The 26902-nt window shown below is 42.6% G+C and overlaps 2 protein-coding genes across 5 annotated transcripts; one reads left to right on the forward strand and one right to left on the reverse strand.

Moving 5' to 3' along the window:
- Positions 1-849: 849 nt before the first annotated feature.
- On the reverse strand, positions 850-11947 carry dhx33 (DEAH (Asp-Glu-Ala-His) box polypeptide 33). Of its 2 annotated transcripts, none has more exons than XM_061703355.1 (12): positions 11890-11947; positions 7866-8026; positions 7428-7655; positions 6985-7155; positions 6027-6212; positions 5760-5871; positions 5012-5171; positions 4819-4907; positions 4613-4740; positions 3853-4056; positions 3678-3764; positions 850-2516 (listed from the first exon to the last, which is right to left on the reverse strand). In XM_061703355.1, the coding sequence occupies exons 3-12, from the start codon at positions 7596-7598 to the stop codon at positions 2208-2210; spliced, it is 1617 nt and encodes a 538-aa protein (XP_061559339.1). In that variant the 5' UTR covers positions 7599-7655; positions 7866-8026; positions 11890-11947; the 3' UTR covers positions 850-2207. The 2 variants fall into 2 exon arrangements, with proteins under 2 accessions (XP_061559339.1, XP_061559338.1); XM_061703354.1 differs by lacking the exon at positions 11890-11947 and adding an exon at positions 8699-9023.
- Positions 11750-25233, forward strand: p2rx1 (purinergic receptor P2X, ligand-gated ion channel, 1). 3 transcript variants are annotated; one of them, XM_061703365.1, is made up of 14 exons: positions 11750-12032; positions 12886-13030; positions 14463-14534; positions 15034-15091; positions 16062-16149; positions 16231-16311; positions 17148-17289; positions 17866-18011; positions 18310-18400; positions 19300-19365; positions 19498-19593; positions 19923-20015; positions 20127-20171; positions 22904-25233. In XM_061703365.1, exons 1-14 carry the CDS (start codon positions 11896-11898, stop codon positions 22907-22909), a joined length of 1266 nt encoding a protein of 421 aa, XP_061559349.1. In that variant the 5' UTR covers positions 11750-11895; the 3' UTR covers positions 22910-25233. The 3 variants fall into 3 exon arrangements, with proteins under 3 accessions (XP_061559349.1, XP_061559348.1, XP_061559350.1); XM_061703364.1 differs by having other exon boundaries at positions 11752-12032; positions 15034-15103; XM_061703366.1 differs by lacking the exon at positions 19923-20015 and having other exon boundaries at positions 11753-12032; positions 15034-15103.
- The last annotated feature ends 1669 nt before the right edge of the window (positions 25234-26902 follow it).

Here is a 26902-nt window from a genome sequence, read left to right on the forward strand (position 1 = left end):
TCATGTTGGCTTGATGAATGAATGCTAATTGAATAAATGTAGTCAATGTCCTCTGATATCTTTGCCTTGAGCTTGCTCTGTTGTCTGCAGTCAGGTCGGCACTGTAAATGAGAAACTGTTCTCAAATTGCCACACCTGTTAACGTTTAAAATAATAATAATAAACAGCAACAACGGTTACATTAGATGGCATCTTCGTTAATATTAGGGTTAAATGATTGTCTTGATTCTTCCCATTGGACGGGTGGAGCCTGCTCAATAAGGTACTTGCAAACTATAGACTGTGTTTTTATTGTCCATAAAATGGAAATATGTCCAGATTGTATTCCTTTTCCTGCTGTCACTTTTCCATGACTTATGATTTCAAATTGTTTGTTGTGAAATATATATATACAGTGGTGTATGAAAATGAAATGCAGGGGCAAATACGTAATAATCCGATGAGGTGATTATACATTGATGAGTTCCATCGTCTGTCTGAAGGAACCCATAGGGGGGGGAAAGTTTGAATTTAAAGTCTTCAATTAGCCTAAACATGCATGTTTTTTGGAATGTGGGTGGGCAGAGTACGCGGAGAAAAGCCACACAAGAATGGGGAGATCATGCAAACTCCGCACGCAAAGGCTGGAGGAAAGATTTTAAACCTTAGAACCGATTTCTCATTTTCTAAATGACCGAAAAAAATAGGGACCAATCTTGGCTTACTAAAAGAGAACTTTTGAAATATTTGCTCGTTTCGTTTGTATTTGAACATATGACTGATGACAATTTCTTGATCACTATACATCACAAACAGATAACAGCACATTTAATCATCTTAGTGTAATGTTTTATGTTTTCTTGTGGCCTAAGGTTTCGCTTTCGGGCATTATTTAAAAAAATGAAACAACGAAAAAAGACAAACTCAAATGATCACTTCAAAATGCATGACTTTTTAGATAACAGGACGTGCAGTTGTTCTTACATGGTCGCCATACTTTGAAAAACATTGACGGTATTGTACGATCCTGAGTCGAAGTGTACAAAAATCACAAAAGAAGCTTCCGTATCTCTCAGAATCTGTGATTTACATTGTAGAAAGTGCGAAAGACCTGAGTGATCAGATCATTTCTTATCATCTCCACGCATAGCACACATCTTCGGAGCTCAATGCAGACAATGTCAAAAGGTGGAATCTGGAGATGCTTTCGTGCGTCTTCCCCCTGATGGGCCACTACTGGATTTGGGAAATGTGTCCCAACAGCATGCACAAGAGGGTGCGGATATTACAAAAAAAGGAGCTCGTGACGCTTTGACGTTCCAGAACGCTTTTGTCAAAATGTTGCCGTTTTCAAATACATTATTGACTCAATCAAATCTATCGCCATTGCATGTGTAATAACCTCTCTTCAAGACCACTTTGTACAAATGTAGTCACGTTAGTCAACATCAACCATGTTTGGAAGATTGACAGCTTTTTGTCAATATTTGGTTGACAAATATTTCTATTCTTAACAGTCCGATACTTGTCAAAGAATCCATGTTCTTACAATATACTGTGATTTGTATTCTAGGTGAGTCTATGCTTTTAAAATGCAAGCAAATGAGAAGAAATTCTAATATCGCAGAAATTGAGATAATGTGGTTGAATTTTTGACATTTGGCAAAATGCGATTATCAAGCCAATCGATCGAACGGAGTTGATCGTGAGGCGTCAATGTGTGGATTCCTGCTACGGTGATAGTGACTCAAGTGTGGGGGGGGGGGGGGGGGGGGAGTGTAATCCATCAGTAAATATTACAAAGTATGCTTTCTTGAGCACTTTTATGACATGACACTGATAGTCCTACATCGAGGGGGTCCTTGGTTTATGACGGTGTTCCGCCCCTTTTACATTGATGGAACCCGATTTTATATGTTGGCTGGAGCGTATGTAGCCTCTATCACTCACTTGTGATAACGCTGCAGTCAAGTCATGAGAACAGCTCGCATTTGTATGAAAAAAAAAACAAACAAACAAAAAAAAAACATGACGATAAAAATCATAAAATGCAAAACGGTATGAAAAAAGATCATTTTCACCTTCAGTCCTACGGCTGGCTTTCACACCGGAAGGGCCGCAAATTAACGGCACACTGTTCATGACTACAAAACGCTGTAGGTCGAGACCGTCATATATCGAGGACCCCCCGTATCCCTGTATTAGCGAGTTGCGCTACACACAACCGGTTAGCTCTTGCTAGGGCGCAGTTTGCGGCCGAAGTATTCCGGTGCTGCATCGAGCAGCCAATCGGCATCCACCAGACACAAGTCCCTCATGTAGCAGCGTGAGGTGTGGAGCAGCTCATTGAACACCACGTACGCCGGCTTGGCCTGGAAAAGGACCGACGAAGGGTGGATGGCCACCGACTGGCGGCTGTCCAGAGCTAAGTAGCTGCCGTCGGCTTGAAGCTCCGCAGCGTTGATGAACATCGCGTGGGCGAGGCATCGGCGAACCTTTCCCGTGTCCGCTCCACACGACTCCAGCTTTAAGTTCAGCTGAACAGAACAGTCATAGTTCGTTATGATAGTTTTCGAATGTCAACACCAGAAAATGGCTTCTACTTGATGAGTATTTACCCTGTTCACTGTTAAATAGTGTTCCCTGCATATACAGTATCACAATCCGTTGTTTGCGACCTCACTATAGCACAGATTTTTCAGCGATTGTTTTGACATCATACAAACGAGTCCAAATTTGGAGTCGCGCACCTTCAGTGGACTACCACGGTGTGCTGCAACATGCCCAGCAGCACTCAGCGTAATTAAGAAGCGAGAAGAAGATACAAGGAAGGCCCCCCCCAACTCCCAAGCTCCAGTAACGGTTGCTCCCACAGAGCAGAGACTATACGCTAGACGAGTAATGTCGCATGCGCTGTTTCTATGTGTTACTGCCCTCTGTGTGTTAAAGTCGCTTTTGTTTGTAGGTTTATTTGCTTATTAAACATCTATGCTAATTGACATTAGCGCTTCTATGGAATTTCGCATTAGATGTTAGCCTTAAGCTAGGAGACGTTCGTTCCTTTTATTTATTTACTTTTCAGTCACATGTTCATCGTAACAGCGCCAACTTTGCGTTATCGTGCAATATTTATTACACAATAACGCAAAGTTATTGTGAGATAAGACACAGTTTTTTTTCCCCTTCCAAGTAATTCTCTCCCAATTTAGGGTGACATTTATTTTTAAAAATACATTTATTTGTATATACTGTATATTTTTATGGAGTACAAAATTAACAAATGATGCAAATAAATAAAATAACGCATTTTTAATTCAATTATGTATTACTGATTCAATTGCAACAACTAACCAATTATTTAAGAAAAAGAAAATGAAAAAAAAGTGAAATGTATATGTATTCTTTTCCATTTTACAATTTTCAACGTTACACAATCAAACAAACTTATTTAACGACGTAAATGAATAAAACATTAACAACAACATATAAAGCTTGTCTCTTAGCCGAAATCTATCTGTTAAGGTCAATTCCTAGTTAGGCAGGGCTTTATGGCAATCTTGTGCCTTCCAAGCATTTTTCAAAGAGCACAAAAACTGCCAATCGAGTAGAAGAGGTCCCCACAACCAATTCAAAAGAGCATACGTTGCAAAACAAAAAACAAAAAAAAAACGCAACTCGGTATACTTGTGGAGATGTACCTTAAGGCAGATTTCTCGGAGTTGACCTTGGACGTCTTTCACTAGACCCATGTTCCTGCTGTTAACAAAGTTCTCCCGACACCAATCCTTTACAAAATAAAAAGATACAAATATATTTATTTGTCAAGTGGCTCAGTGGGTTCTGGTAACTTTCGGATGTACACGCAACACTTGCCTTATTCCCACTAACTTTCTTGAACGCTCTGTAGATGCCGAGGAGCGTCATGTGATCTCCTTCGCTGGACATGAACTTCTTGCGCACAGCGAGAACCTCTTCTCGCCGTGCTGGGGGATTGTACAGCACGGTGTCCACTGACAGAAGAGACACGATGCTTAAAATCTCCTCAGAGCAGGAGTAGTCGGGGGATAGCAGGATGGTCTGCAAAGCGTAGAAGTGTCAGAGTGATGCGTCTGATGCAGCGTACCTCCACAGTAGTCGGGAAGCAGACTCGCATCTCTCCAACAACTAGGTGAATGTTTCTACATTTTTGTCCAAAGCAGAATTGGACGGGTTCCAAAGGCCAAGTCCTCACGAATGAACTAAATTGAAGTCTTTCATTAACCGAACATGCGTGTTTTTGGAAGGCAGGAAAAAGCCCGGCTACCCAGAGGAAACCCACAAAAAGACTGGGAGAACATGCAAACTCCACGCAGGAAGGCCGGAGCCGAGATTCAAAAAGTTCGGCCAAAAGTGAATGGTGTCGGCGTCGACAGGCTGCCAAGTTAGAGCATCTTTGTATTGGGAATTGTGTTATTTACTATAATACTAGAATAGCATACATTGATGATGTTATCCATTGCATTTGTTCATTCCTTTGTTTCAAACTCAAAGTTAGCAATTTATACAGATAAGTAACTCAACTACTGATTGATAATTCCCCCATCCTTTCTTCAAATACCCATCCCTTGGACGTGGACTTTTCAAGCAGTACTACCTTGGCGTATCTCGGCTCCAAGGGGAAGCTCGACATCTTCTTGCCCAAAGCAGTGAGGGCGACCTGCCCATTGTTCCTGTCCACAGCCCCCAGCAGCTCCAAATGCGCCACAGCAAAGCAAATGGCCTCTGTGACGGTGCGGGTGACATTGCAGGTTACTGGACGGACGGCTAATACGCTACAGTTCATAATCTGTTGGAGCTTACCTGGAGAGGGCTTGGACATGAAATCAAAATTCATAACATCTTGAATCCCAAGAGCCATGAGCTGTAGCATCACACTGGCTAAGTTACACCTATAAAACAACGGACGACTCACTTAGTTTGATATATCTGAGTTGGCTGTGAGTGTGTACTGGGCGTAAGTATCTGTTTAAATCCTTCAAAAACAAAAGGTTACCGCTGAATCTCAGGCACAGTCGTAGGGATGAGATGATCAAATTCCTGCTCCGTGTAGAGACGGTAGCAAATTCCTGAGTCTTCCCTGCCGGCCCGGCCCGCTCGCTGCCACGCCTGCGCTTTAGAAACCCGCTGCACTGCCAGGACCTCCAAACCACTGTCTGAGAGCCAATCAGGAGCCAGCAATCAACAACCAACACAGACCGAAGAAGGCAAAGAAAATAAATTGCATTTTGCTGCTCAGAATTGCAGCCGGCGGTTAGCTTATGTTTTTAGAAAGGGAAGTGGCCACGCAGTGTCATCAGCAGGTTGCAACAGAGAGACTGGAAGAGTCGCAGAAAGGCACAGAAGTGGAAGTCCGTGAAAATGTAATGGTTGATTCCTACGTCAAACGCCTGTTGTACATTTTGCCATTCAGCTCCTTGTAAGAGAACAGCAAGTTGTGCTAAAAGTACTGAAACATCAAGCGGTTGGATGTGCGTTCAAATGTTACGAGAAGGTCAAATGAAGTTTACCTGTGAAGGTTATAGTGCATCTTAGGTTCATCCCGAAAATGCACCCAAAAGCTGAACACTCCCAACCTTTTGTATGTAGCGTATGTGGATGTAATTGTGTCGAAAATCCTCAATAGCCTTTCGAAGTGGTGAAGTTTGCTTAACTTGTACACCAATCAAAGTTGAGGAGAGGACAGGGAGGCGGGGCATCGTCAGTGAATGACAATCACAAGAACCGCGAGTGTGTTATCTCACCGGGATTGAATCGTTTGGCTTTCACCATCCCTGTGTCTACGACATATTTGATGCCAGATATCGTAACGGACGTCTCTGCTATGTTGGTTGACAAGATTACCTTCCTGCAACCCTGCAACAAGGGAATATAAGCACATTTCATTCATTCAAATCAACAGACATTTCGCAACACAGCACAAAATAGCTAACAGCTACATTTAACAATCACCGTCGTTCGGTTACTGCTCTGGACGGACGGACTCCTCTGCCAATTACTTGCGACTTTACCTTTGGAGCCGCCTGAAAGACCCTGAGCTGCTGCGTCGGCGGCAGTGACGCATACAGAGGGACGACCGCCATAGGCCCGCAGTTGTCGGGCAGATGCTTGGCAACGTCCCGGCATGTCCTTGCTAGCGCCTCGATCTCTTCCTGGCCCGTCATGAAGACCAATATATCATGCGACGGAGGTGCTTCCTGTGCATAAACGAGACCGTTGCAGTCTCGAGAAGACCCACCATATACAACCGGCGCCGGGGTTGACTGTATTTTTACATTCGCACGTGTGGTTTCCAGGCAAGCAACGAAGAAAATGATAAACACGGCGAGCTTAAAAACAATGTTGAAGATTTTTGTTTTTTATTGTCTGATCATTTAGTTTTCATGATTAAGCTTGACAGACTTGATATGACTTAAGATAAGAAAAAGACGTGTCTAACGTAGTCTCGTGGCGCGTAACAATTTGTGTATTGTTACAGTATATAGCATTTAACAGTACTGCAAAGACATCCCAGATCAAATGCATTTAATGCATCGGGAAATGACACCTTTTTATTTCAGGGTTAAATACATGTCAATTCACGTGCACCTCAATTGCCATTTTGCACCCCTTGTAAATGCCAACAATACACAAAATGTAATCTTACTATTAAATGCAATGCTGTGATATTCAAATGTTAGTGTTTTACCTTTGTTGTCGTCTTTTAAATTAGTAGTCGTCATCCTAATAATGATCATTATTATATTAGTCATTGATTCTACTCCATCGAGCGTTCCGCTTCTCCTCACTAGGGCCGCGGGCGTGCTGGAGCCAATCCCAGCGATCTTCGGGCGAGAGGCGGGGTACACCCTCGACTGGTCGCCAGCCAATCGCATATTATTATATGAATCATTGTCAATCATAAACAAATAAAAAAAAAAAATCAGACACTTTTTTTGGGTCATTTCTTATTTACTTATTGGAGACTACCTGGTGTATCTGGAACACGGTGACAAGAGCAGCTTGCAGGTAGTCGGACTGAGCCTGCTTGGTGTAGAAGATCTGAATGTGATGCTGTCTGCCCTCCAGGTATAAAACAGGGGACTTGTTGAAATATTCTGAGAACAGGTCCACATCCATTGTAGCTGACATCACTATGACCTGAGAAGTGCAAAAAGAAGACAAAAGGGTCATGTTTTACAAGACATAAGCGTAAACAGGACAAGTACATTTGACGTTATGTAGTAGTAAGGTATACCGTAAACCTTAATCCTTGGGGTATTTTGACAAAAGCATGTTATGACACGTTATCAAGACACCTGGGAACTGTTTGAAATTGCGAGTATAATGTCTCCTTGAAACCATACATAGGTCATTCAATAAGGAGGTGAATGAATTTTCATTCGTTTAAATACCGACGTCATAATTCTTACCTTCAGAGGAATCTTGCCAAGTTCCTTGCGTCGACGCTGAGCTTTCTTCACAACTCCAAACAGCACATCTGTGTGCACCGTGCGCTCATGAGCTTCATCCAGGACGACCACGGTGTAGCGCAGCAGTAAGGGGTCGCCGATGGCCTCGCGGAGGAGCATGCCGTCAGTCATAAACTTCAGCTTCGTCTCCGAGGACGTGACGTCCTCGAAACGCACGGTGTACCCCACCTGAAAATGGTCGGAGTAATGAGTTGTAGTAGTCGTCGTTTATAAAATGCATGCAAACAAAACGTACTTTGTTGCCGTTTAATATTTCTTTACTTCATTTTACCTCTCTACATAAAGAGTTAAATCAGGTTACTTGTAAATTTTAACATAAAACATGTGGCGATGCTTTTCATATGTGTATGTTTGATTTGTTTTCTTTCGAAAACATACCAGCTTGCCAAGCTGCGTCCTCTTCTCCTCCGCCACCCTCCCAGCCAGTGAGATCGCAGCCACTCGGCGGGGCTGAGTGATGGCAACGAGGCCCTGCCGTCCAATCCCAGCTTCATAAAGATACTGCGGGATCTGGGTGGTCTTCCCTGAGCCGGTCTCGCCTGTCAACACAAAAAAACATCACGCAAACGCATTCCATGTTGATTTGTTTCGAAAGATGTCACGTTTAATGTGTGCCGGACGTCAACGGTATAAATAATCATGGTAATATTAACCTAAAAAGCAGATAGCTCAAAGTATGTCATGACACCTGTGTGCAGTTCCAACAGCAAAGATGGCAAAAGTACTTGGATTCTGTATTCAAGTAGAAGTACACACAGGTGTGTTCAAAAAAGGAAAATTCAAAGGGCAGACTCTGAAGTGCATTTTTATTGTGAATTATATAAAATAGCAGAACGAAAAATAAATGATGTGCTGACAAAATAGTTTCCCTTTTTATTAACTTACATAGTGCGCGGAAAATCACGTTGTTCAGAGCTTGCGTTGGCTCGACTTATCAAACAACTTTTTTTTATTTTTTTTATTTTTTTTTAACGTGAATTGAGTGACCCCCTAAAAAAAAAATCTAAATTTGCTCATAATAATAACATGGAAAAAACTATTACGTGTTGTTTTTTTTTTTTCAGACGAGACGGAGAATTATTGAACGGCATAACGTGGTGGCTATTAGGCTGGCACAAGACTTAAGTACGGTAACGAAGAAACAAAGCGTATTTGTACTTAGTTACTGTCGAACTGCATTCTAAAACAATGTGTGCCAGGTGCCATTTTACCTATAAGAATAGCGTTGTGGAGCTGTCTCAGTAGGCTCAAAAGTTGGGCCCTCGCCTGGTAAATCGGAAGCTGCTTCCTTTGGACATCAAGCGGCGCGGTGGCTTTTGCCCTGCCGGGCAGCAGCATGCCAGCTTTCTGCTTGTCCAGGCGGAAGAAAACAGACCCCGGCTTGAATTTTTTAGCCGGAGGATGGTCGGGATCGTAGGGCATGATCTAGAAGACAAGATTTCCCGAGAGGACTCGCTGGTTCAACGTCAACAAGCGAGAAGGGAAATGGTTTTCATCCTCTTGAGGCAGGACATCCAGGCGCCATTGAGCTTGTTTTGACAACACTTGTCGTCGCACGCCTTTGACGTCATCAAATATGCCGTCACTTCACTTGTGTGAAATTAAACGCACTCTTTTAGCAATTTTCCTACCTTTGTCGCGACGTTTTCTTCTTCTTCTTCTTCTTCAAAAAAGCAACTAGCTACAAATTTGAACAAGTGACGGCCTAAAGAAGACTTTCCATTCAGTTGGTTGACAAAAAGGTTTATTCAACGAGGCTTCGTGAGTACACGACCCCCCCCCCTGGTGGCCAAAACATAGATTGTCATTAAACTATGTGTGAGGTTTTTCTTGGTTTTGTTTTTTGTCGGTCTTGCGACAATGTGCGCAGGGGAAGAATTACTGAAATTAAAACACCATTTGTGGGGTTCATTCATGTTTGTGATTAATTTGTGGTAGATGCTATGCTAAATAAATAAATCCAATAGTTTGATGATGTTGACATTTCTGCAGTGTTTATAAAAGATGCCACCTACATTGATTGTGTGCTTATGTGCTTCATATATATATATATATACCTCCAAAATAGTAATAATAACTCGCTTTTGTGAAGAGCAAACATACAAGGCTTCTGTTAATGCATTCATTCCAAATTTTGAAAAGAAATCAAAATGCAATCAGATGAAATGATATTAATTTGAGGAAGTCATTGAAATACTTTATCATTTTGAATATCTCGTCATGTTGCCAAAGTGGAAGTTATAGGACAACTGCGTACTTTCCCCATTGACATTCCACACTATAACAATAATATTTGACTGAATAAATAATGTTACAAATACTGCGGCGGTTTTCTTTTTTTCCCCACTCACAAAATCCATTTCAACTGCAAAGTTAACATTGCTCCTAATTGGATGTGGATGCGTGCGGCTTTGTTTCATTCTCCTTCACTCTCTGAACCCGGACAGAGAATGAAAGCATTGCAAATATGTGACGTAGGTTATACTTGGGAAAGATGTGCTCTGATATCAAGTTGTTTTCCCACGAAATCGAAAGGATCTGAAGTTATGATTGCAAGCCTCTCACGCTCAGCTTAATGTTGAGGACGAAAGCAGCATTTGTATTTGGAGGCAGGCTCGGCTGGAATCGCTCAGTAAATAACCTTTGCTTGTTTTTAGTGGAAATACTTTCCTGTCTGGCTGTGACTCAATTGCATTCGTCTCCCCTCTGACTGCGACGTATCTGTCGTCTTTTCCATAATCACTTGATGCTCAAGCCATTAACTTGAGTAACAGCGACATTTTACTCGGTTTGGCCTCAGTATTATTCTTTCCCTTTTTTTTTTTTAACGGTAGGAATGATAGATAGCCTGAGAATGTCTGATGCTGGACCACACAAATCGAAACGTAAACAACCACAGGGCGAATTTCCAGGAAATTGTAAGCAAGCACATATGGTTCGGAATAGATTAGTCGCCGTGTTCATTTTGGGGTGATAAAAATCACGCTGCCTGATTTTGTATTTTATTTTGTTGAATGTTTTAAAAACTCTCTAACTACGACATCCGGTTTCATTATGCTTATACATGGGTGTTTCGCACCCACGCCGATTTCTCCTCTTTGTTTCCTCGTAGTTAAGATGTTAAAAAACAAAACTGGCTCTGGCAATTGGTGAGCGGCTCATCGTGCTGTTTTCAGATGAACCTCCAGAACCTCCTCGGAATTGTCTGAGTCCGCGTTGGCCGGTTCGTACTAGCCGGACCACAGCCAGTGGACTCGGTAGCGCGACTCAGACAATAACTTTGACAACTTTGAACAAACAAACCTAAAGGTCAAGCAGAACAGAAGGTTCACACATGAGAAACCTTCTTGAATATGGCTGGTATTTTTCGCAATCTGGTCAAAAGGAACCAGACGGGGGGAAGGAAAGGAGGTGCAGGTATAACACATTACGGTGGGTGGGCAAGCAATGGGGAAGGAACCACAAACATCTCCAATGCCAGGAGATGCAAACGTGGATTAAAAAACAAAAACAAACAAAAAACGTTCATAGAATGACTACAATAGAAATGGTACTGCTTCTCATGTGCAGTCATTCAATTCGTAAAAAGAGAGCAGGATCATTCAGTGTAGTTTTACACACTACAAATAAACATTGCTCAAATGGCGCTTCTCTGATGACATCATTCCAAATTGTACAATATGATCTTTTCCGGAGGCCGAATTGTTGATCCAGCTCTTAAATTGGTGCAGCGCGGTGCTACCCAATCAAGTGTCCAGTTCATGTAAAGTGTGCAGATTAAGATACACTGCAAACAAAATGAAAACCATTTTCTCAAGTCATATATTTCAGCTTTTTTTTTTTTTACATGATTATCTTTACCCATGTCTCTTTTGTTCTACTTTCTGTGCACTGAGATTTTCAACGCAAATCATCTGGCGGAAGGCGTGAGCGCAATTTGCTGTCGCAAAAACGATGACAGCCCATAAGAAGGCTTAATGTCTGCAAAGTGAGCCACGAGGCGACGCAAACAGGCAACGCGCATTTGTCTTGCGCTTGCGGGTTAGAGAAGGTTAGATTGCGGAAAGAGAGCACGGGGTCCCGTGGCGTGCGTGCGTGCGCGGGAGAAAGTGGGAGTTCCCCCCCCCAAAATGAACACGATGCAAATGTGAGACTGAGCCATGATAAGAAATACAGCGGTGAATAAATGCGAAGATCCACAGGTTGGAGGGAGGGAGGGAGGGAGGGCGAAAGAGAGAGAGAGAGAGAGAGAAAGTCAAGATTTCTCACGAAGCACATCCGACTTCGCTCGTGAGAGGAGAGGAGGCAGCAGAAGACCTTGGCCACCGACTTTGGGCGAGAGACAGAGACCCCCCCCCCCCCCCGCCCCTTCCCCTGTCCCCCTCTCGGTTGGGTCAGCCACCTGAAAATGAAGAGCCGAATCTCCGACGCCCTCTCCGACTTCTTCTTCGAGTATGAGACCCCGCGGCAGGTGCTGGTCAGGAACAGGAGAGTCGGGGTGGTGTGCCGCCTCATCCAGCTGGGGGTCTTGGCCTACATCATCGGGTAAGGCTTCGATACTGAAGTTGCCATTGTCTCCCGCGAGTTGCGGCCTCTCAGCGTGACCTCGTCCCAAAAACTCTCACGGGGATCAACGGACGAATACGTAGCAATTGCATTTGAAATGTTTCTGAAGCGAAAGGGCCGACGAGTCACGCCGGCGGCTCTTCTTCAACTCGAGGCAAACGACGTGCTCGTACTCGCCCGCTCGGCGACGCCCGCTCGCCTTTTGACGACTCCACCGAATGTTGCCGAGGGAACGCGTTTGCTGAACATGCCGGGGCACACGCGGGCACAGGCAACGATCGACTGGGTTGGCCCGAGAGAAGTGACGGCTTCTTTTAGCGCGCGCGTGTGACGAGTGACGAGTGCCGTGACCAAACTTCCTTCATACGTCGGCCAAAGTCCGAGTTCAAGTCCATTTGGATTGGACTATATTTCAGCTGCTGCTGTTGTGCTCATAGTGATTGATGACTTCTTTTCCAGATTTGTTTTTTACTCGCGTCCAAATTGGATCCTCTCAAGGCATTTATCCCCCCCCCCCCCCCAACGTCTAAACAAACAATCGACGCGAATGCTCGCCATACGTTCGGTCGTGTCCTCACTGCGGTCCCGGAGACCAACTGCAGCCCGCCGTCCATTTTCTTGTTTTTTTTGGGGGGGGGGGGCCCCAAAGCATTGACTAAAAATAACATTTGACAAGAGCATCGCACTTCTTACAGGGCGACGCTCTTGACGACTTCTACCGCTGCTCATTATTAGAATAAACTCTATTGGTAGAGATGTTCTAGATACGCAAAGAAACTACGTACGGTGTGCGACGGCAGGCCTGACCGAATGTACCCCGTGTCCCGTACAGGTGGGTGTTCATCTACGAGAAAGGCTACCAGTCCACAGACACCGCCGTCAGCTCCGTCTTCACTAAAATGAAAGGCGTGGGCTACGCCGACGTGAACGGAGAGCAGAGAGTGTGGGATGTGACCGACACCGTCTTCCCGCCGCAGGTCGGTCCCCGGACGGCCGGTGGCGATTCGCGCACGCGATATCGACAATAAAGACCGCCCGCCGCCGTCGACGCAAATCGTGGCGTTACCTGGTGATTGTTTGAATCGCAGCCAATCTGGGTCGGCTTCTTAAGTCCTTGAGTTCTTATTATCCTCGACTCCATAAATCCAACCGTCGAGGGTATATAAACATCAGGCCGAGTCGGAACCATTCGCTCCCGCAAGACGGCCGCACGGCGAGCAGACGGTGACCGAGTTCAAGGTTTTACAGCACGCTTTTATCACGTCGTCGTCGGCTCGGCCTCACGCCGGATGGAATCGACGTGGACACCTCGAGATTCGGGTTCAGGTCAAGGTTGCCGTCGCGCCCGCTGCGTGCTTCCGACAAAGCCGAGAGCAAACAACGGTCAAATAGATTTCTTTGTTTACCTCAAATGTTCCTGGGTCCTGTTGACTCTGAGAAAGAAAGAAGTTATTGTCTCGGGTGTGGACGTTTTTGCAATTGGTCACCGGCTTATAGCAAACATCCAACCGCCATGTGAGAGAAATAAAGTCAACTTTGAATCTTGAGGATTTTTGCCCGCATTGATTTACGTGCACCCTTTCAGATTTAATTGCAGCACTTTCACAAAAACGATAGCACTTACGCTCGTATATACCGCTGCTAATGTAGACATTTTCTGGAGAATACCTACATTTTCAGGGGCTCCATCGTTTTTGGACAACGGATGAATTTATTGAATGACGGGAAACAGAAGCGCAACAGGTCACGATCCACAGCATTTATATTTTTAGACTGCATGTTCGTTTGAGACGGAAAGTGCATATTAACGCTTGTGCAAAGCTTTGCCGTAAAGGTAGTGCACAACATTTCGCCCAATGCGTATTTGCATCTTTCGTCACATACAGGAAAACGTTCAAAAAGTGTTCGTACCATATTGTATGGTTCCAAAATATGGTGGCAGTCTTTTTAGCGGGGATCCACCGGTGGATGCGAAGTGGCGAAGTCACTCACATGATCTCAACCCAGAACATTAAGGCTCAATTCCGAAATGGGAAAATGCCATATTTTGGGGAAACCAAGGCGAAATCGCAAAAACGACCTCCTGCGGAAATATTGACGATGAACTTGCTTGCTGTATATCATGTCACAAAAGTGTTTTTGAATGATGAAGGCAAAAAATATCTTGCAATTAATAGAATAAAAGGTGTATTATTACTGAAAGCAGATTCTCAAAATGATTCCAAATTGACATTCAAATCCATCGAAACTGTTTTCCCCGAAGGTATCGCAGCAGTGAGGCCGATTCCTTAATTGTTTGTGGTTTCCTGAAAACATTTGTATATGATATGAGATTGATACGCCTGTCGTCACTTTTGACACATGACCGCATGCTGTTCAAATGTCGTGTTTTCTAAATCTTAACTGCAGGGAGATTCATCATTTGTGGTGATGACCAACTACATTATAACGGAAGGTCAAAAGATGGGAACGTGTCCTGAGGTATGTAAGCCCCCCCCCCCCCACCCCCCTCATTTCTCCAATCAGACATGGTTACGCCCCGTTTAGCATTGTGCCCAATGCTAAACGTTACATTTATTTGGGTCTTTAAATGCTTGACTGTATATTGCAAATACATTTGAATTTCAGATGAATGTCCCTACCATGCTACAATATGGCGCTAAACCAAACCAAACCAAACGGCGGCGAACACCAAGAAAACCAAGTGCAGTGTGAAAAGGCCTTCATGTGGAAGGTTTCAGTGAATAATGAACGAATTGAATTTGCCAAGGCTCGCTGTTTTACGCGATCAATTACGGCACATAAACAAATTCCTTACGAAACAAAAGGTCACGTGAATGGCACGCAGTCAAAAGCATCCCCCGTTAACGACGAGAGAAACTCGCCAAACGGCCAACTTTGGAGGTTCCGCTGTATTTCGGCTTCCTCGTTCCGACTTCTCTCGAAAACAAAACTGACCCCAGTTCATTATTTCCAACAGCTCCCAGGCAAGCACAACTGCAGCTCAGACGCCGACTGTGAAGGAGGGAGTTTCAAACGTACGGGACACGGTAAATCCCGACGGCCTGACTGTGTGTGACCGCGCCGGTCCTCGCGGAATAACCGTCTGCCTTTCTGCGGAGAAACCAAGATCACCGCAGGCTTTTCCGATCATACTTGAATTGGCCTCAGACTTAAAGCCTTCTGAAGGCATGACGACGCTTACAGGACATACGAGATAAAGCGCTCACCAGCGTTGTGTTTGCAAAATGGGCCGCGGCTCGTAGAACACACAACACAAGATGAACTTGTACAAAAAATGACTCACCATTGGTAAACATTTGATCCTCCTTTTAGTTCCTCCTGAGTTCTTGCCGACAGATATTGTGTACACTATACTTCTCGGTATACGCTCGTCATTCGAGCGTGCCTTAAGCGAGTAAACGCATACAGTGCGTCCATATACAATTCACATAAGCCCATCGTGTAAAGGTCGGGGCTCTGTATGAGCTGACATTGAGGCAGTGAAACGTCCGTCTACATTTTCATTCAGTTCAAAGACAATCCCGCGCATTCACCGTCCTTCCATCTTTCAATATTTCATCGCTCGTGTCCTCTGCACGATCCTACATCAAAAAGAAGACTTACACACGGCTTGATGTCAGTCAAGTTGACCTCGAGGCGCCACCAGGAGCATTACCGTGCCACTATAACTAGTACGATACGACAGGTGTCGTCACGGAGTAGGCTCGCGCCGAGTGACTGAAGGCCTTCCCCATGGTACCGGCGAGAGAAATCCCATCGGAGAGAGATAAGGGAAAGCGCAAATTCCGCATCTTGCTTGCTGCCGTTTATGAAATAGAAATACAAATAAAAAACAGGTCGCTGACACGTGGATGCAGAAAAAGTTTGGCGTGGCCCGTTTTCTTTTCTTCCCCACAGCCTTGCTCAAAACCAAACATGTCTGGTTAGCGCTGTGGTGACGATGGATTCTATACCGTGTTTTTTTTTTTTTTTTTTTCTTTCAAGGACATATGACTGGCATGTGTGATAATGCCACAAAGACCTGTGAGGTTGCGGCTTGGTGCCCTATTGAGAATGACCACAACATACCAGAGTAAGTGCAAAGCCCTGAATTCTTCCTCTTATTCACCTTTCTCCAGCAATTGAATTTGCACAATTCCTTGTTTACACGCAGCCCTCCCCTGCTGATGTCTGCAGAGAACTACACACTGTTCATCAAGAACTCTGTAACATTCCCCGTATTTGACGTGACCAGGTATGAAGTACGACCACATTTTTGCAGGACAATGCACGAGCGCAATATTCAATGCGATAATATTACAGAATTATTTACGGTTGCAGGAAACTGCCGAAACACATTGCATAGCCAAACCACAATTGACATGCTACGCTACAAAGAATAATCAAGAATAAGGAAATGATGATGGAAAAGCGACTCCCTATTTTCAAGTACTTGTAATTTATTTCTGAACTAGAATTCATGCAAGGACGAAATGATATTTCAAATGACTGCAGTCGATTTTCCAATACATGAAAGGTTCTCCCTGTAAAATAAGGACTTCATTTTCCATCACCCCGTATATAGTCATTGGATCATAGTTCTAACATTGAAATGCTATTGTCTAAAATAACCATAGCTAACTTATCAATATTATATTGTAACCTTCATAACAAATCAGTTACTACACTCAGTTTGTACAATTTACAGAAAAGTCATTGTTGCTACATAACATGATTAAAAAAAAAAAAAAAAAAAGTTGATTGTGTTTTGATGTATAAGATTTCTATAGCTAATGAAATCCAACACCGGAGCTACTGGATGTCAATAATTATGCCTCATTTTAATGCCTGGTTACGATTGATACGATCAGGTATTCATAAAAAAAAAATAAGTTTACTGTGGCATTGGACAGCAGCACGCATCATATCCATCCATCCATATTGTGTTTGCGTAGCCTCATCTGGATCACGGTCACATGAAAGACTACCCTCGCTGTCTTCGGGGTACACTTTGTGCGCATAGAGTAATATTAATGCCGTTGTACTCGTTGTGCGTCACCTCAGATATTCGTGTTGTTGTTGCATTTGCAGGAGTAACCTAGTGGAGGGCATTGATGCAACCTATATCAGCAAATGTCTTCACAATCCGAGGGATGCTCCGCTGTGTCCCATATTCCGACTGGGAGACATCGTCAAGGAGTCTGGCTTTAATTTTGAAACCATTGCCAAAGTGGTAAGTGTGATTGGACATAAATGGCAAGCGATATTGTGATTGCTCTACATTCGTTGGTTTATTCGTTAACGCGAGGAAGGAAAACGTTGATTTATTTCCAGAATTCCATTCAAAAAGTTCAACTTTGGTAGATTATACATTCAGGGCCCACAATTTAAACAATTCCAAGCGTTTATTTTTACATAATAATCACAAAAGTTCATAGCGAAGGAGGCGGGGCCGCCGTGTCCAAGCATATCAATGGAACGACAGCATGTGGCAGGAGAAGATGCACCAGCAGAAGAGATGACCCTGGGCTTCAGCGGATTATCAAACAGAGAAGATCCGTGAATCGAGCAGAGATCCAGAAAAAGTGGAACGTAAATCATTGCAAATTGTTTAAATTGTGGGCCCTGCATCTATAATCTATGAAAGTTTCATTTTCTTATTTTTTTCAAGGGAATGATGGCAATAAATCAACTTTGCCATGATATTCAAATTGTTGGGAAAGGGTCTGTACAGCAAATGCATGGCAGCCCTTTGTTCCCTGCTGCGATGGCGACGCTTTGTGTCGTTGATTATGTGCTGCATTGACAGGGAGGGTCCATTGGCATCGTGCTGGACTGGACATGCAACTTTGATGTGGACGTAAAACACTGTAAACCGATATACCACTTCCACGGACTGTATGGAAACCCTGCAGAGACGGACAAGGCCAGAGCATCGGTCGGTTACAACTTTAGGTGTGTAAATACTAAAACGCACTTTTTATTGGGACGGCCGTGTCATTGCTTTGCTTCGTGGCGTTTCATCCAGTAGTGGATTAATTCTGTCTTTTATCATTTAGTTTTACAGTGTTGACTTGCTCTGTAAAAAAAAAATATATATATATATATATATTGCTTGTAGACCTGACTCTCAAAACAAAGATGGAGAACTGTGCAATAGAACCGAGAGAATAAATGCAGCTCTGCCAGTGTTACAGGAGATGTACTAAATAGACAGATAGATATAATGTTGTCATTTACGTGACTGTTTCAGGTATGCAAAACATTATGTGGAGGACACTGTACAGAAAAGAACCCTGCTGAAGGTGTTTGGCATCAGGATAGATGTCATTGTGCAATCATTGGTAAGTCACACGCTAAATGTGGAAATACAAACGCTGACAAATCCATTAGGTACACCCGCACCATTCACGAGATTCCGGGGGGGGGGGGGGGGGGGGAGCCCCATCGAAAATGCTGCCATACCAATGACAACAATTGTTTGCACGAGAGGCAGTAATGAAATCAAGTTTCCCCGAGAACGTCAGCAGCAGTTTGAGAAAAAATCAATATAATAAAATAACATTTAAAAAATATACTATTTTCTTCTTCTTAGTATTATTATTATTATTATTATTTTTTTAGTTGATGAGCGAGCTACGTTGAATTTGAAAGCCCATATAGTAAATAAAAAAAAAGAAAAAATACAATTTAGAAAGTAGGGAAACGATCATAAAACAGGACTTTGCGGAAACGAAAAGAAAACTCACTCGCCCGCAGTTTTCCAAATAAGAGCAAAGCGTGCTTGCTTCAAGCTGTTTGACACTTCAGTAAAGCTGGCATATAAAACTAAAGACAGTTCATTATTGTTAATTTAGACACTAATACGTTCAACCAAAACCTATGCTGGAATTTCATCGAAAAAGTCCGCTAGCTGAATGCTAACATATATTGCAAAACGCCATAGACAGGGTAACAGAAAATAGAGGTTCAGGTAATTATGAACCCTCAAACAGCTGTTTTTCCTTTTTAACACACCAATGCCTGTTATTGCAGCTTAGTAGGGGACCTTCCGTGCTGCTACTTGTTCTTAATTCGGCTGCATCTATCGGGACAATTCGAGTGTTTCGAAAACGGGCATGTTAGTTTAAAGAGGCTGGACTTTTTTTTTTTTTTTATTGAGCGCTTGTGCGGGTGTACCTAGCACTGTGGAATGTGTGCAGTACTTCCTGACATTCGAAACATTGTTACGCTGTCTTGACAGGCCAGAAAATTTGATATCATCCCAACATTGACGGCAATAGGCTCCGGCGTGGGCATTTTTGGAGTGGTATGTTGCTGTTGACTTTTTTTTTGTATTTTCCTTAAGGCTTTTAATTTAAAAAAAAAAAAATATATATATATATATATATATATATATATATAATAAGAATAATAATCTAAAAATGTTATCATTTTTCAGGCTACTGTGGTCTGTGACTTGGTGCTGCTGTATTTGCTGCCCAAAAGGCAATTTTACAAGAACATGAAATTCAAATACACAGACACGCATGGACAGGTAAGCCGCTTGTGCTGTAAACAATCCAATCAATCTTTTCTCGCCAATTCGGCGAGTTCCGACCGCACGATGGCGGCAGAGATAAGAAAACATTCCATGTAAAAAAGGACAGATCTGCTGGGGTGTGAATATTAATTTTGACAGAGCAGCCATTGCATTTTACACATACAAGACAGTACTTGCGACACAACCATCTCATTAATGTTTCCCCAAAACAACCTCGACATAATTCACAAGCCCGAGAGAAGGGAGGAACCCCTCCCCGTATCGATCGGCCAGACAGCTTGGCTCTCCATCACTGAACCAGGCAGGACATTTTGTATTTACAGCCTGACAGCGAGTCGCTCGGTTTAGTCACGAGCAGCGTCTATTACACCGATGAAGCGAAAGCAAGACCAGGCCAAGACACTGCTCGGTCAAATGTGAGTCGAGAGAGTAGACTGTACTGTAACATATCTGTCGTGTTTTCACGAGTTCTCACACATGCCTTTGAGTGGTCTTAACGGGTGATTTTCTGTGCTTCTGTGATGCAGGACCCTGATTCAGAGGCAGGTAGCACAGAGACAGAGATATCCAAAGTAAGGAATAGCTTCTTCATTCATTTCTTCCCCCCCACCACCACCATACAGGTCGTATTCTGCCATTTGGGGGCCCAAGGCAATCCCAATCATTGAGCTCTCCACATCCATGTACTGGAAAGATATTTGAATATTAAGACTCATTCACTGCCAGCCTTCCCAGTTAACATGGAAATTTGACTTCTAAAGCCGTCAATGGCAGTGAACGTGTTCATGTTTAAGTGTGAATTTGAGAACATTCCTGAACTAGGTAAAGTCCTTAACATCCTTCTTGAGGATTAGTACCCAACAGGTGAATCATCAACACTTTCACTGTCATTGATTATCATTCATCAACATTTCATATAGTTAACCTTTTCAACCGCTTTATTACTCAAATCCTTCGTGATGACAAGTGTCACTCTCGTGTCACGCTTTCACTTCTTTACTGCAGCCTCCTTGGCTGACACTGACAGCATTGTTACTGCAACTGGCAAGCGTGTCTAGCTCTCGGTGTTGTTGGTTATGCACATTTGGTGTCACCGTTAAAAATGTTGCAACCCTTGTTAGTTTTGACAAGAAAAATAGTTTCCCTCTCACCTTCTTGGGCCAATGGGATAAGTCTGCTTCATTTTCCTCACAGCGCGCCAACAAGTTTGTTTTGCTAGTGCGCCACTTTTCCCGAATCAATACTGCAAATGCCCAGTAAGAAGATGGACTAGTCCATATTTAATTGAATACACTACAAAGACAAGATATTTAAAGTTCAAACTGATCAACTTGATTGTTTTTAGCAAATAATCATGAACTTAGAATTTGATGGCTGCAACCCATTCCAAAAAAGCTGGGACAGGCTCATGTTTACCACTGTTGTCTCCGCTGTCGTATTTTACGCTTCACAATGCGCCACACATTTTGAATGGGAGACAGGTCCGGACTGCAGGCAGGCCGGTCGAGTACCCGCACTCTTTTACGACGAAGCCACGCTGTTGTAACACGTGCAGAATGTGGTTTGGCATTGTCTTGCTGAAATAAGCAGGGGCGTCCGTGAAAAAGAAGTTGCTTGGATGGCAGCATATGTTTCTCCAAAACCGGTTTGTACCTTTCAGCATGGATGGTGCCTTCACAGATGTGTAAGTTACCCAATGCCAGTGACACGAACACAGCCCCACACCATCACAGATGCTGGCTTTTGAACTTGGCGTCCATAACAGTCCGGATGGTTCTTTTCCTCTTTGGCCCGGAGGACACGACGTCCACAATTTCCAAAAACAATTTGAAATGCGGACTCGTCGGACCACAGAACGCTTTTCCACTTTGCGTCGGACCATCTTAGATGAGCTCGGGCCCAGAGAGGCCGGCGGCGTTTCTGGGTGTTGTTGATAAATGGCTTTTGCTTTGCATAGTAGAGTTTCAAGTTGCACTTACGGATGTAGCGTCGAACTGTATTGACTGACATTGACTTCCTGAAGTGTTCCTGAGCCCATGCGGTGATATCCTTTACACATTGATGTCGGTTTTTGATGCAGTGCCGCCCGAGGGATCGAAGGTCGCGGGCATTCAATGTTGGTTTTCGGCCTCGCCGCGTACATGCGGTGATTTCTCCAGATTCTCTGTCCCTTTTGATGATATTACGGACCGTAGATGATGAAATCCCTAAATTCCTTGCAATTGTACGTTGAGCAACATCGTCCTTAAACTGTTCGACTATTTTCTCACGTACTTGTTCACAAAAAGGTGAACCTCGCCCCATCTTTGCTTGTGAATGACTGAGCAATTCCGGGAAGCTCCTTTTCTACCCAATCATCATCTGTGGGATGTTCCAAACAGGTGTTTGATGAGCATTCCTCAACTTTCTCTCTTTTTTACCACCTGCCCCAGCTTTTTTGGAACGTGTTGCAGCCATCAAATTCTAAGGCAATGATTCTTTGCTAAAAACAATCAAGTTGATCAGTTTGAACATTAAATATCTTGTCTTTGTAGCATATTCAATTCAATATAGGTTGAACATGATTTGCAAATCGTTGTAGTCGGTGTTTATTTATGTTTACCACAACGTCCCAACTTCATTGGATTTGGGGTTGTAATATTCAGTAGTGGAAGTAAGGCAAAAATAAGTCGTTAATGTACTGAACTGCATTCCTCAGATTTATGTACATTTCCATTTTCTGATGACTTACTTTCGCTCCTTAAATTTGAAAACAGACATCTGTTCTTTCAATTCCTTTCAAAACATCCTTGTTTTTCCATTTCCAACGTCAGCGGATGACGTGAAAAAGACGTAACTCGCGAGAGGTAAAGTCAACCTGGGTTGAGATCTCGGGGTCTTACAAGGGGGAACCATCACGGCCGAGAAAGAGATTCCTCATTCATGGCCCGACTAGAATTGTTTGACGTTGTCGGCTCCAAGAAAATGATTTATGCAAATGTGTTGTGTCTTAAAAAAACGCAACATACAGAGGTGGTGTATTGTTCCTAGTTGTTATCAATAGCTGGTTCGTCATTTTTTTTGGTTCGTAAGTTAGCGAAGCTATTGGAACACATTTTGATAACAAAAGTGGACCAAATACGTGGCTTTTTAAATGTGTATTCTTCTCAGTACGAACGTTATGCAAGTTAATAAACGGGAAACTGATATTGTAATTTACAGTAAAAAATCATTTTGAATGTTGTACATTTGAGAATTTGTAGTTTTTTTTGTTGTTTTCAATTTTTCAATTACTTCTACTACATCTGTTCATATTCCTGTGCAGAAGTGACGACAAGACGGGGAGGAATTTCACAAAAGTGGCTGTGCTGTTTTACGTGCTGCAGTGAAACCTTCCAAAGGACACCAGAAGTCAACACACCCTCTCAATGGACTGAAAAGGACAACGTCTCCTCATCAGCCCATGTAAAAACAAACAAAACCAAAAGAATTCTGGCTGCAAAGTTGTGAAGTCAGCTCACACGAGATCAAACACTAACTGTCATTTGCAGTGGTATTAACTGTAGACCATTTATAAGGTGCTTCTCATGAAGCTAAATGAGGTTGCATTAGAAGTGCTACTACAAACAACTCATGACTGAATAGCAATGAATGCTCAAATATACATCGCAGTCAGATTCCACACCCAGCTGCGATTGGTGAAAGTCCATGAATTCGAAAGCCCATATAGTAAAAAAAAAAAAAAAAAAAAAAAAAACGTAAAATAAATAAATAATAAAAATAAAAAAGGCAAAAATAAATGCAAAAATCATTTGAGAAAGTAGGGAAACTATCGTAAAACACTACTTTGCGGAAACGAAAACACTTGAGTTGAGGTTTACAGTAAAACTGGCATATAAAACTAAAGACAGACAGTTCATTATTGTTAATTTAGACACTAATACGTTCAACCAAAACCTATGCTGTAATTTCATCTGAAAGGTCTGCTAGCTTAATGCTAACGTATATTGCAAAATGCCATAGACAGGGTAACAGAAAATAGAGGTTCAGGTAATTATAAACCCTCAAACCGCTGCTTTTTTAACACACAATCACACGCACACACACACACACACAGAGTAGCAACACACCAATGCCTGTTATTGCAGCTTAGTAGGGGACCTTCTGTGCTGCTGCATCTATAGTGACAATTTGAGCGACCCAATTTGATCAGCGCTCCGTAGCATGTTACGGCACTGAAGGTGAAACTCAAAATTGGGACTTGCCTGTGTAGTGTAAAAACCCATCGTAAACGATTGCATAAAAATCCCCAATGGAGCAGAGGTGCAAAAGATGAACAAGCGCCATAGCCGGCGGCTCGCTGTCATCTGTTCAGAGAGAAGTGACAGCATCCGGGCCAGTCGGAAACCTCCACGTAGTAGGCTACGGAGCAGCAGATGGCTCGTACTTAAATGATTCCCGTGCAATATTGAGAGAAGCGCCCCTGGGGCCGGGCCTTGGTGGGCAGTGATATAACAAATAAAAATATAAGAGGAAAAACCGATACCTACCTGATACTGATTTTTTTGGGGGGGGGGGGGGGTTGTCTGTCCCACTTCTCCAGTCAGCGGAGTGAGCGCTGACAAATTGCAAAACAAAAACAGCTGACCACAAAATCTCAGTCAATAAAAGACAAGATAAAAAGCGCAGCTTACGAACACAAATCGTAACTTCTGGCACAAAGGAGGATGACAGAAGATAACCGGAAACGCGTGCCGATTTTCCATCCACCGTGACGTCAAAAAGAACGATTCCTTTCGCAAAAAATAAATAAAATACAGTATCGTACATGTAATTGTGAAATGAATACCTCTCTGGTGGTGTCAAACAAAAGTGCACATTACTATCTTTGTCAAAGGCGAAGTTTTCATAAAGTTACAGTATTGGAATTTAATTGTTCAGACGTACCCCATAAAGCGAGTCCGTATGGGTGGCGGGAAGGAACAATCCCATATCGGTTGTCTTGTGCGTAGTCCAATCAATGACCTGTCGCTGTAATTGTCAAAGCAAGAATTACAGCGCGTGTGAATGCCCTGCTTGTCGCGGCGATTCAACCCTGTGTGAACCTTCTGAGCAAAATGGAATTCAAGGAAACATTGAAAACACTTTGGATTCGTGTTTCATTTTTATTGTCTGTCAAATCAAGATGTACAAAAAAGGCATGCAAAAATAGCTGAGTTTACATTCATATTTACAATGTGACCGTATGAGTGAGACGTGCTTCTGTTTACGTCCGAGCGACATACGTACAGTGCCTAACAAACACAATTAGACCACCACCCAACCTAGCGTTTATGCCACAGCTAACAAAAACTAAAAACATTCAGGTTTGTGTAACGGTTAACAAACCAGCATGTCGAGGCTCTTTCGACGAAACGATATACTTCAATTTCAGGCCTTCATAAATTGTCAGATTAGGCTGTTTTAACATTTTTAAGCACATTTTATTTATCCTTGATCGAAGTGTAAACATATTTCCTTGCATTCCTTAACAAAACATTTTAGTGGTTGACCATTATGCTTAATTCGTTTCCGACTTGTCACAGCAGCCCAGTGAGCCAGATCTAATTTGGGTGTAAACAGTGAATTTGGATTCCATCCATCCATTTTCTACAGTGCACTGCAAAAAGTCTCAATCAAAACTAATCTGATTACACTTAAAAGGACTCATCATTTAAAAGTAATTGTTTTTGCTTTTTTTTAAGACAATCTTCGCTTTTTCAAGCTAATTTTTCGCTTGAAATAAGTAGAACCAAAACCTAACTGGCAATTCTTTCGTTACTTATTTAAAGCAAAAAAAAAGAAAAGAAAAAAAAGCTTACATTTTCAGTGATGAGTCTTATTTTAAGTGTAGTCAAATTAGTTTTGAGTACAAATATAAGACTTCAAGTTTTTGCAGTTTTGAATGCAGTTTGAAATTCATTATTCTTGTTCAAAACAGTTAAAAAAATAAAATAAAATAAATAAAAATCCATCCACATTATGGTCTCTCTCTCTTTTTTATACAGTGGTCTAAATAAATGTGTTAAGCACTATACATGGAGAAAATATACAAAACAGAAATATACAAAACAACATGGAAACATAGACCAGCATGTATTCGGACCATAAAATACACACCAGCAAGCTCATATGACTCCCTACAATTGGTTTACGCCAAATCATTTCCGGCGCAACTACGGCACCCGCGTTTTTGTATTTCTCTTTCGAAAGCACCGCTTTCGTCTCCGCAATCCAGGTCCTTTGACATTTTCCATGAAAGAGTACATTAAAGTGGATGCATAAAATGCTGCTGGGTTAAAATCTTGAACAACATGCATAAGAGTACCATCCACGCAAGCGTTACAACTCCCATTAAGAATGTACAGAAAAGCAAACGTGCAAGTTACTTATTTATCTGGAGCTGGAGAATAAATAAAGTGATTACTCATGGACCTTTTTCCGGGCCTCTTCTCGTACATTTTGAGTTAAGACACATGCTTCACAGAAGAACGAAACGTTTGTAGCTTATGCACATCAGGTACAGTAAGTGAAAGAAAGCGCATCTGTAGTTTATGACTGTACAAAGTTATTATTTAGCTGCTTTTAAAACTCAAAAGGTTTAAATATTAGTGAAATGCAAATACATATCCAGGAGTAAAGCATCTATTGTCTTTTAAAGGGGATGCACACTATGACTATTAGTCTTGCACACCTATTGCGGAGTGTAGCAAGTCTGTCATATAAAAAAAAAAAAAAAAAAATCACGTATTTACAGTAAATCGAGTAATGTAAAGTGCAAGCAGTGGGTTACCTTTCAAGGTGGATGACCAAAGCACAGATCACGTGATGAACGGCCTGCGTGGTCGGACAAAAAGTTAGCTGCACAAAAACACACGTTTATAAAAAAAAAAAAAAAAAAGAAAACCACCACCAGAGTTTACATTGAATGTTTTACATACAAAATGGAAAAAAATAAAAGCCCTTCATTGAAAGTTCCCCTCCTCAGTACTTCAAGATACAGCAGCGAGAAACAATACACAACAGAATATTTCAACTGTGCAATGCCGACACATTTTTTGATAATTGCACATTAAGATATGACGAATAAATAGCTCATTTGCCAACACTTTCAAAACAGAAGTAACATTCTCCCTTGATAGAATAGAGGCCAGGCTGTCAGCAGCATTCACGGTTCCGGGAATTCTGAATCGGTCTAATAAGCAGTATGCGAAATACCTTCCAATGTCCATTCTGCCAATTTGCCCTAATCATCTCGTACTGGAGGACCCGGGAAGGTGAGACC

The sequence above is a fragment of the Phycodurus eques genome, chromosome 17 (genome assembly GCF_024500275.1).
Source record: "Phycodurus eques isolate BA_2022a chromosome 17, UOR_Pequ_1.1, whole genome shotgun sequence".
Lineage (NCBI taxonomy): Eukaryota > Metazoa > Chordata > Actinopteri > Syngnathiformes > Syngnathidae > Phycodurus > Phycodurus eques.

Excerpts from the sequence above, each read along its gene's own strand:
- dhx33 (XM_061703354.1), bottom strand. The coding sequence starts at position 8,909 with ATGCCCTACGATCCCGACCATCCTCCGGCTAAAAAATTCAAGCCGGGG. Across the intron at positions 4,908-5,011 it reads ACTGTGCCTGAGATTCAGCG|GTGTAACTTAGCCAGTGTGA; the intron begins GTAACCTTTTGT and ends GTTGTTTTATAG. Across the intron at positions 4,057-4,612 it reads TGGAGCCGAGATACGCCAAG|ACCATCCTGCTATCCCCCGA; the intron begins GTAGTACTGCTT and ends TACGCTTTGCAG.
- p2rx1 (XM_061703364.1), top strand. The coding sequence starts at position 11,896 with ATGAAGAGCCGAATCTCCGACGCCCTCTCCGACTTCTTCTTCGAGTAT. Across the intron at positions 19,366-19,497 it reads GCGTGGGCATTTTTGGAGTG|GCTACTGTGGTCTGTGACTT; the intron begins GTATGTTGCTGT and ends ATCATTTTTCAG. Across the intron at positions 19,594-19,922 it reads ACACAGACACGCATGGACAG|CCTGACAGCGAGTCGCTCGG; the intron begins GTAAGCCGCTTG and ends TTGTATTTACAG.